The sequence below is a fragment of the Andrographis paniculata genome, unplaced genomic scaffold, assembly GCF_009805555.1.
Source record: "Andrographis paniculata isolate CXL003 unplaced genomic scaffold, ASM980555v1 Contig74END, whole genome shotgun sequence".
Lineage (NCBI taxonomy): Eukaryota > Viridiplantae > Streptophyta > Magnoliopsida > Lamiales > Acanthaceae > Andrographis > Andrographis paniculata.
The window spans coordinates 1,867,746-1,877,166 of record NW_026137611.1 but is presented as its reverse complement, the minus strand read 5'-3'; the positions used below and the strand labels follow the sequence as shown (position 1 = coordinate 1,877,166).

At 22.2% G+C, this 9,421-nt stretch overlaps 1 protein-coding gene across 2 annotated transcripts; it reads left to right on the top strand.

Annotated features, from left to right (window-relative positions):
• Positions 1-17: 17 nt before the first annotated feature.
• On the top strand, positions 18-2,313 carry LOC127266168 (uncharacterized). 2 transcript variants are annotated; one of them, XM_051296330.1, is made up of 4 exons: positions 18-360; positions 453-575; positions 1,754-1,873; positions 1,967-2,313. In XM_051296330.1, the coding sequence occupies exons 1-4, from the start codon at positions 324-326 to the stop codon at positions 2,029-2,031; spliced, it is 345 nt and encodes a 114-aa protein (XP_051152287.1). In that variant the 5' UTR covers positions 18-323; the 3' UTR covers positions 2,032-2,313. The 2 variants fall into 2 exon arrangements, with proteins under 2 accessions (XP_051152287.1, XP_051152288.1); XM_051296331.1 differs by having other exon boundaries at positions 465-575; positions 1,967-2,311.
• The last annotated feature ends 7,108 nt before the right edge of the window (positions 2,314-9,421 follow it).

The window sequence follows — 9,421 nt, the reverse complement described above, 5'->3', positions numbered from 1 at the left end:
TTATTGCGTGTTCGATAAAGTCGAAGAACCAACTGCAGGTCACAAGAAAGCGAAGAAGATTGACAGCCAACTAACAGCTTTACTTTTAACTGCTTTTTGGTTTTCGATTTGAAGATTGTTGTTTCTTGTGGACAGTATTTTTCAGGATGTTCTGTATTATCTTTAAAGAGCTCTCGACTTATCGCAATCCATTATACATGGAGCATCGGTACGAACCTCTTTCCTTAAACCTTTTCGCCGCCTATGTACTTACTGTGTTCAGATTGTCTGTATTGAGTTTGTCGAAAGATTGGATTTGATTTGATTCGTTGGAGTCGTCGAAGATGGGATGTGTTGGATCGTCGCAGGCGAATTCTACAGGTAAGAAAGTAGAGCGGTTAAACGAACCCTATCGAATATGCTTATTAGATCTAATAGAATGATTTTGTAATAGTGATGTTTGTTCTTGGAAGGAACTGTTACAGATATCCGAAAGCCAAAAGCCTGGAAACATCCCCAACCGATCACGAAAAGTCAGTTGATACAGCTGAGAGAAGAGTTTTGGGACACGGCGCCTCACTATGGTGGCCGGAAAGGTACTTTCTTTGGTTAAATTGTACCTCTGTTTCATCACAACTGACACTATTTTTATTTTTGTTTATCGGGGTAACAATTGGTATTTTTTTATTTTTGATAAAAATTATTAAATTAAAATATATTTAACAAATATAAATCATCACAATATCATAAATCACATTTAGAATCACTCAAAATCTCTTTATTTTTGTATTTCTCTTAATAAATAAATATTTTTATGAATATTTAAAATTACACATCTTTTATAAAATTGATTTATGTTAATTATAAATAAACAAAAATATTTTTTTATTTACAGAAAATTTTATTCTTTACAAAATGATATCTATATTGTATATATTTTTTAATTGCTATATAATTTTTAAATATTTAAATATATATTTTAATTTTTTTAATTATATATATTAAATTTACTTTAAAATTATAAATGTTATTAATTACATAAAAAATAATATAATAATATCAAAATTCATTATTATAAACTAATTAAATATAAATGGGTAGAATATTTTATATTTTATGTGAAACTCTTGTTTTAATTTAAATTACATGTAAATTTTAGTATATTCTATCTGTTCCGTAAAATTTTATTGTGTTTAATTAAATTACGCACAAAAATATTAATGTTAGTTATAAATGTACTATTAATTATAAATATTATGCAAATAAACAAGATAAAATATCTTAAAATAATATTCTTTAAATAAAATAAATTAATAGCCAATCTTTTATTTTACCGTTTATACTAACAAAGCCACGTTTCGTCTTCCAATCCATCTAAAATAATCAAAGCTTTTGCTGCTTCATCGGCAAATGTGTGCTCGTTTGACTGGATACGAGTTTTAATAAAAATTAGTAATAATTGTTTTTTTTTTTTATAGTAAAAAACTGTACAAAAGTGAAATGATTTTTTTCTTAAAAAAAAATATATATATTTTTCGATAACAACCCAAAAGAAAAAGTGAGCATAGATTTGAACGATAGAGGGAGTATTTACAACCAACATTAGTTTTAAACTGAAAAATATTTTATTTGTAATGTAATTTAATACGATGATATCATACAATAAATAAAATATAGATCTATTTAATAAAACATGAGTGAGTATTCCGAATTTGTTCTAAATTTTTTTGGATTAAAAATAAAAAAAAGGCGTCTTCACATATTTTCGAGGCAGAAATTTGGGATGCGCTCCGGGCTGCAGCGGAAGCTGATCTCACCCTCGGTCGAGCCATCATCGAGAGCGCCGGAATCATCGTTCACAACCCGGATTTAACGCTTTGCTTCGACGAACGAGGTACGAAAGTTTGATCAAATTATAGCCGTTGGATTGGATTGGATTGAATGGATGGATGTGATTTTGATGGATGAATGTTTTTAACTTTAACAGGTGCAAGATATGAATTGCCCAAGTATGTCTTGAGTGAGCCTAAAAACTTGATCCCAGATCCTTAGAACATTTTTCATTTTTGGTGATCATGTTTGTTTGTTTGTTTGTGTTTTTTTTTCTTTTTCTTTTTTTTTTTTTTTTTTTTTTTTTTTTGGGCTAGGGTATGTGTAGTGAGGAGTGTTCTGTTTGATCTGCTGTACTTGTCCAATTATAATATGGGTGAGTTTACTGCTTCTGATTTTACTATTTTAATTTTTTTTAAAAAAAATATCAAATAAATACTTATTTTTTATTTATTATATTGTATTAAAATTTAATTTTAATTTAAAATATCATATCAAACAATTATTTTAATTTAATTTAAAATTGTACTGTCAAAATCAAAATCTTATATGTATATACACGTCTTCCATCTTATAGAAGATTAAATGATATTTCATTTAAATAAATATATATCATTTTTTTAAATTTTATACATATATTCCAATTTTAAATATTTGTCAAATTAAATAATAATATTAACAATAATAATCATATAATTGAGACTAGGGGTGTATAGTTCGAGAATTGCACTTTGAAAAAAGCTATAAAAGTTTTATTATTATTATTATTATTATTAGTATCACTTAATGGAATTGATTTTCTTTTCCTCATTCAAATATATACATTAATTTATTTAAGTAAATTAAAGAATAATATTATATTTTATTGATGAATAAAAGTATAAGAAAATCTAACAAATATGTCATCTGTAAGTATAATTCTTACTTATCTTAAGAGTTTATTTAGATATTGATAGTATGCTTCTAATTTGCAGAAGAGAAAATAAATAAAATGTATGTATTTTTAATTCAGATTTGTACGTAGTTTGAGTGGGTGGTATTTGTTGGTCAAGACTTCAAATTAATGCTCCTTCCGTCCCATAATAAAGTATTATTTTTTCATTTTAATCCGTCTCATCATAACAAAGTATTCATTTTTTCATTTTAATCCGTCCCATAACAAAGTATTCATTTTTTCATTTTAATCCGTTCCATAACAAAGTATCCATTTTTTTTTACTAATTGTACTATCTACATGACATTACAAATACCCTTGCAATTTACAATATATCACACATACTAATAAGGTTATTTTAGTCCTTTCTACTTTATTCTTACTATATCCCAATATAATACTAATATTTTTAAAACTACGTGAAAAAAGCAAATGAATATTTACTTATAGGACGAAGGGAATATACGATGAGATTGGATAATATATTGGGTTTCTTTCATTTTGTATTTTGGCCTAAATGTATTTTTATGTCTATGTGAAATTATATTAATAATATTAATATCATAAATTTAAAAAATCGCAATCGAACCCTAAATAAATTGCGCACATAAATACACCAATTTTGTTAATGAATACCAATTCCTACCAAAACTCGAACCACAAATTCATATAAATAGATACGCACAAAAATTCAAAAAAATAAAAAAAAAATAAATTTCAAAATTATAAATTTAAAATTTAATTAAAGTATAATTTTTTTCTAATATATATGGAACAAACAAAAATAAAAAATATAACATTATATATAGAACGATAAAATATATATTAAAAATAGCCCTAGAAAAAATTGTATTGGACAAATAAATCTATAATTATTATTCTCCCCATCTCAAAAATATAGTCTTATTGTGTTGAGCACGAGATTTAAGAAATATTGATATTATATTGATAGTTGGTAAAAATTAAGAATAAATGATTTTTTTTTGCTCTTGTGAGTATATTAGTGTAAAAAGTACGTAGTAATTGTGTAATAATAATGAAAAAGTAGAGATAATTTTATGGTAATATGATTATTTATGGAAATGAAACTATTGTTTTGGAACGAATAAAAATAATAAATAAAACTATTATATTGAGACGGAGAGAGTATTATCATTGTCGTTATTGTTATTGATTGTTATTGTTATTGTTATTGTTATTATGATAAAAGTGTTACTCCCTCCGTCCCAAATACTATGTCCACGTTGCCGTTTCTGTCCGTCCCACATACCATGTCACTTTCCTTTTTTGGAAAATAATTACACACTTTAATCTCATTTTAAATTTTGTAATTTTATTTTTTAATTTTAATTAAACTAATTAGTTATCTTAATTTTAATTTATAATTATTTATATTATATGATAATTATTTTTACTAATACATTTTTAATTATTTACTAATTATATATCTCCTAAAATACCGTGTCTACAGTGTAGCAGACACAATATTTGGGACCAAGGAAATATTTTATTTTAAAGTGTTTTTATTAGAGTCAAAGTGGTGAGCATGATTGTGTGATAGGGATTGAGGCTGTGTCTGTGTGTGTGGTGGCAGACACATCTATCACCATTTTGGACCCCACCCCTATTTGGTCCCCCTACCCCCTCTATTAATATATAATTTTTTTTTATTATTATTATCATCATAAAAAAAAGCTCCCACAAATATATTTATATTAAAAATATAGTATAAGTTAAAAAATTATTGCAAAAAATATTTTTATACAAAAAATATTTATATGAAAAAATTATACAAATATAAAAATATTTTTAATATTAAATATAATGCAGCAAAAGCTAAATATGACTTTTAGACGAGCAAAAAGAAATTTGGAGTATAATTTAATACTTGTACTATCATTAAAAAAATTATAAGGTGTGTTTCCACGAGAGGTTTTGATTTTGAGTATTAATTATGAATAGTAAAATTTTGAATTGAAATAGTTGTTTGATATGATATTTTGAATGTAAAATTAAAATTTAATGTAATAAAATAAATAAAAATTAAATATTTGATTTTATATTTTGAAGAAAAAATAAAATTGAAATAATAAAATTATGAATAATATCTTAAAAATAAACAGAACCTATAGTGTTTTACACTTTTACTAAAAATTTAAAATTATACTATTAGTTAAAAAGTGTGAGTGAATAATTTAAATTTTAAAATGTTAATGTAACTAATACTCAAATAATTATCCAATTAAAATAATTAATTTATATTTTAAAATTTTATATGCAAACATAATATTATTATATTATTATTATTGTTTAATGAATTTGAGTTTCTAATTTATTTTATTTTAAATTTATATATTGTATCACCAATTTATTTTATTTTATTTTTTTCTTTTTAGGTCCGCTGTTGTACAAGTGGTAGTTTTGTATAAATGTAGCCTTTAGCAATACCAAAAATTAACATCATATTTTGTTTAAAATTCTTACATTTATTCCAATTTTATTATTTATCTATCACCTTTATATATGTATATAGTAACAAGTACATTAGAAATTTTTAATGTTTTTTACTTTTTCACCATTGTAAAATTTAGAATTTTCCACTCAATGAAAATAATACTACGTCCGTCCCACATACTGCGTCTGCTACAATGTAAACACGATATTTTAGGAGGGATGTAATTAATAGATAATTAAGAATGTATTAATGAAAATAATTATCCTATAATATAAATAATTATAAATTAAGATTAAGATAATTAATTTATTTAATTAAAATTCTAAAAAAATAAAATTAAAAAGTTTAAAATGAGATTAAAGTGTATAATTATTTTCCAGAAAAAAAAGTGACATGGTATGTGGAACGGACAGAAACGGCAACGTGGACATGGTATGTGGGACGGAGGGAGTAATAATAATAATAACCCATTTTTCAATTAATATTATTCAAAAAATAAAATATATTCACCTGCTAATCTAATATATAAATAATATTTATAATCTACACACTCAATAAAGTAAAAAAATAATAATAATAAAATTAACCTCATATATTGTTTTTTATATTTTTGATGTATTTTTTCATACTAATACAATAAAAATATATATAGTTTGTTTGGTTATGGTTTGAAATTGATTTAAAATGAGATGTTGATTTGAATTTTTATTTAAATAATATTTAATGTGATATTATGTAAAATAATAATAATAAGAATATATTTTTTAAAAAAATTGTATCAAATAAATAAAGTTGATTTTAGTTTAAAATAATAAAACAACAAATTTACATTTAAAAATTTGATAATTTTAAGTAAAATAATTATTAAATTATTTTAAATTAAAACTAAATATCTAATACTTAATTCATTTGATAGATTTATTCTTTCTTTCTTTTGCCTCTAAGTTAATTTCACCTTATTCTTAATTTTGAACAAAAAATTCAAATTGAATTATTAGGGACTTTTTTTAAAAAAAAAATAATTTGAAAAGATTTTTTTAATGTGAAGTATATGAAATTTTATAAATAATATAAAAATAATAAATATGTATAATATATTAATTTTTTAAAAATATATAGATATTTGATTTTTCCACAAAACAAACAAACTCTACATTTCATTTACATTTATATAGTTATTGTACATGATTCTCATTCATTCTCTTCACTATTTTTTAGGGTGTGTTTGATTGCCATTTCGTTGCCTATTGATATCATGCTTTCAATTTATTTTTATTTTTAAATATTACTCCCTCTGTCCCAAACACCCTGCAACATTTCTTTTTGCTATGTCTCAAACACCCTGTAATATTTTCAAAATAGGAAATAATTAATTATACTTAATCTCTACCCCACACTTTATCCCCTCACATCATCCAAATAAAAAAATAAAATATATATTTCTCTTTCTGTCACATCACCTAATTTCTAAATTATCCTACTTAATACTATCTACCTAAAAGCTCGTGCCAAAAGTAAATGTTGCACTTTGTTTTAGACGGAGGGAGTACATCATATGGAACACATTCAAAATCTATTTAAAATTTTATATTTTTTATATCTCTTCAATAAACAAATTTTCTATTTGTTCGTAACATTAATTTATTTTAATTATAAATAAATATTTATTTATTTTTGTTTATTTGTATTATATGAAATTTTATCATCTATAAAATTATATTCATATTGTATATATTTTATTAAAATTAAGTAATTAAAATAATTAATTACACGTTTTATTTTTTTTAAACTTTATATATATTACATCATAAATCAAATACTTCATCCGTTCCAGCTAATTTGTCTCATTTAGCCCAGACACAAAGTTTTAGATATTGTGTAATTAGTAAATAATTAAGATATGTATTAATGAAAATAATTATTATATAATAAACTAATTATAGATTAAGATAAGATAACTGAATAGTATAATTAAGATTAAAAATTATAAATTATGAAATTTAAAATGTGATTAAAGTGTATAATTATATTTTCTAAAAAAAATAACAAATAAAGTAAGACGGACGTAAATAGAAATATTAGATAAAAAATGTGAAACAGAGGAAGTAAAAAATAAAAAATAAATATTTGATTTGATATTTTTAAAAAGAATACTTTTTAATAAATATTTCCTCCGTATATGTTCACGTTACTGTAAATACGATAATTTAGATAAAATTGAGTAGTACTAATTAGTAAGTAAATAATTATGATAAGTAAATAATTTAATTAAGATTAAAAATAAAAAAATTTAAATTATAAAATACGATTAAAGTGTATAATCATATTTTTGAAAAAAAAAAAAACAAATAATGTGAGACAAACCAAATATAAAAAATGGACAATTTATGTTAGACTTGGAAGCAGCAGGGATGTTTGTTTTGTAAGATAATTTGAACGGATTTTTTTTTTTTTTTCTAATGCGATGTATAAAGAATTGTATAGAAAATATAAATTAATAAATATATTTCTTCTGTCGCATTGAAAAATTGTTATTTTATATTCTTTTCTATTTTAAAATAAGGTTACTATTTTCTAATTTAATAATAGTACTATTTATCTAATAAAATAAATACCTTTAAACTTATAATATATTACACAACTATTATTATTTTAACATTATATAATACTAATAGGAATAATTTTATTATTTTTAATATAATTTAATATAATACTAATATTAAAAACTTTAGGTGAAAAAATAATGATAATATTTCAATATAAAGAATGAAGTATATCATATATTAATATTTTTTAAAAAAATAAATAATATTCTCTATTTGAAAATTTTACAAGAATACAAACTTACAATGAAAATTCATACGTGGAGAGAAGTATTTTCTTCGATTTATTTATTTATTTATTTATTAAAGATAGTGAGAAAATCATGATGACGCAATAGTAAATTGGTAAGGCAAAAGAGGACAATCGGATCGAATCCGATGATGTAATAATCATTTATTTATTTATTATGTAGCGGCTAACTAAAGATGTCCAGGTCCTACCCTACTGCCCCCAGAGTTGGGCCCCACCACCCACTTATCTCTGTCCGGATGAATCCACGCCGTCCACTGGTATGAACGGTGTGGATTGACCGAGGTCGTGTTTTTCGGTGGTTAAGGAAAAAAAAGTGTGTGATCCCCTAAATGCCCTTTAAACAAAGGCCATGCCTTTGATTCTTTTGTTACCTTTTGACCTCCGTGGGAGCATTTATTACACTTACACACACAAGTGTGTAGCAACTACAACAACAATAATAATAATAATAATAATACTAATAATTCACACTATAATTCACGGTTGAATTAAAATGGACCACATCATTAAAACAAAAAAATAAAAATAGTATTTTTTATATGTATTTTATTTGTATCATGTAAATTAGAATAATATTTTTTATTTTTTTAAATGTGTTTAATTATTTATAAAAATAATTAAAAAGATATCCAAAATGTAGAAATACAAGTGAGGCATACTAGCTGTGTATGTTTTATATAAACTGAATTGATATATATTTGAAAAATATATATGTAAAGTCAACATACTAAATATTTTCATAGGCAAAAATACATTTCTTTTATGGTTTTATTTTTTGCTATATACATTTAATATTTTTAAATAAAATATAATATTATTTATAAAATTAAATATTGAATATAATATTTTATTTAAATAATATATATAAACCCATCATTTTTTCCAAATATCACATGCCATGAATGTTTTATTATTATTGTTATTATAAAAGTGTGATCAGTTGGTTTTATTTTATTTTTTTTAATTTTATTTTAAGTATTACTTTAATATAATATTTTTCTTTAAAAAAATAATATATTTTATTAAGAATAATATAAGATAAATAGTGAGTATTAGTAGTTTTAATTTGAAACACAAAGCAAACAAATTTAATTATATTTAAATATTTGATATTATCTTTAACTTGAAAATTTAAAAATTTTTACAATTTTATTTGTTTGTACATAATTTTTTTTCTTTTGAATATAATTTATAAAATTATTTTGAAAAACGATAACAAAAGATTTCAAAATCATATATAATCTGAAAATCAGTGTAAAAAATATTTGAATATGTTTATATGTAATTTTTTTTTAAACATAAAATTACATTCTAAATAATGAAAAAAAAAAAAAAAAAAGTAGTATAAAGAAAATTATTATAGTAGT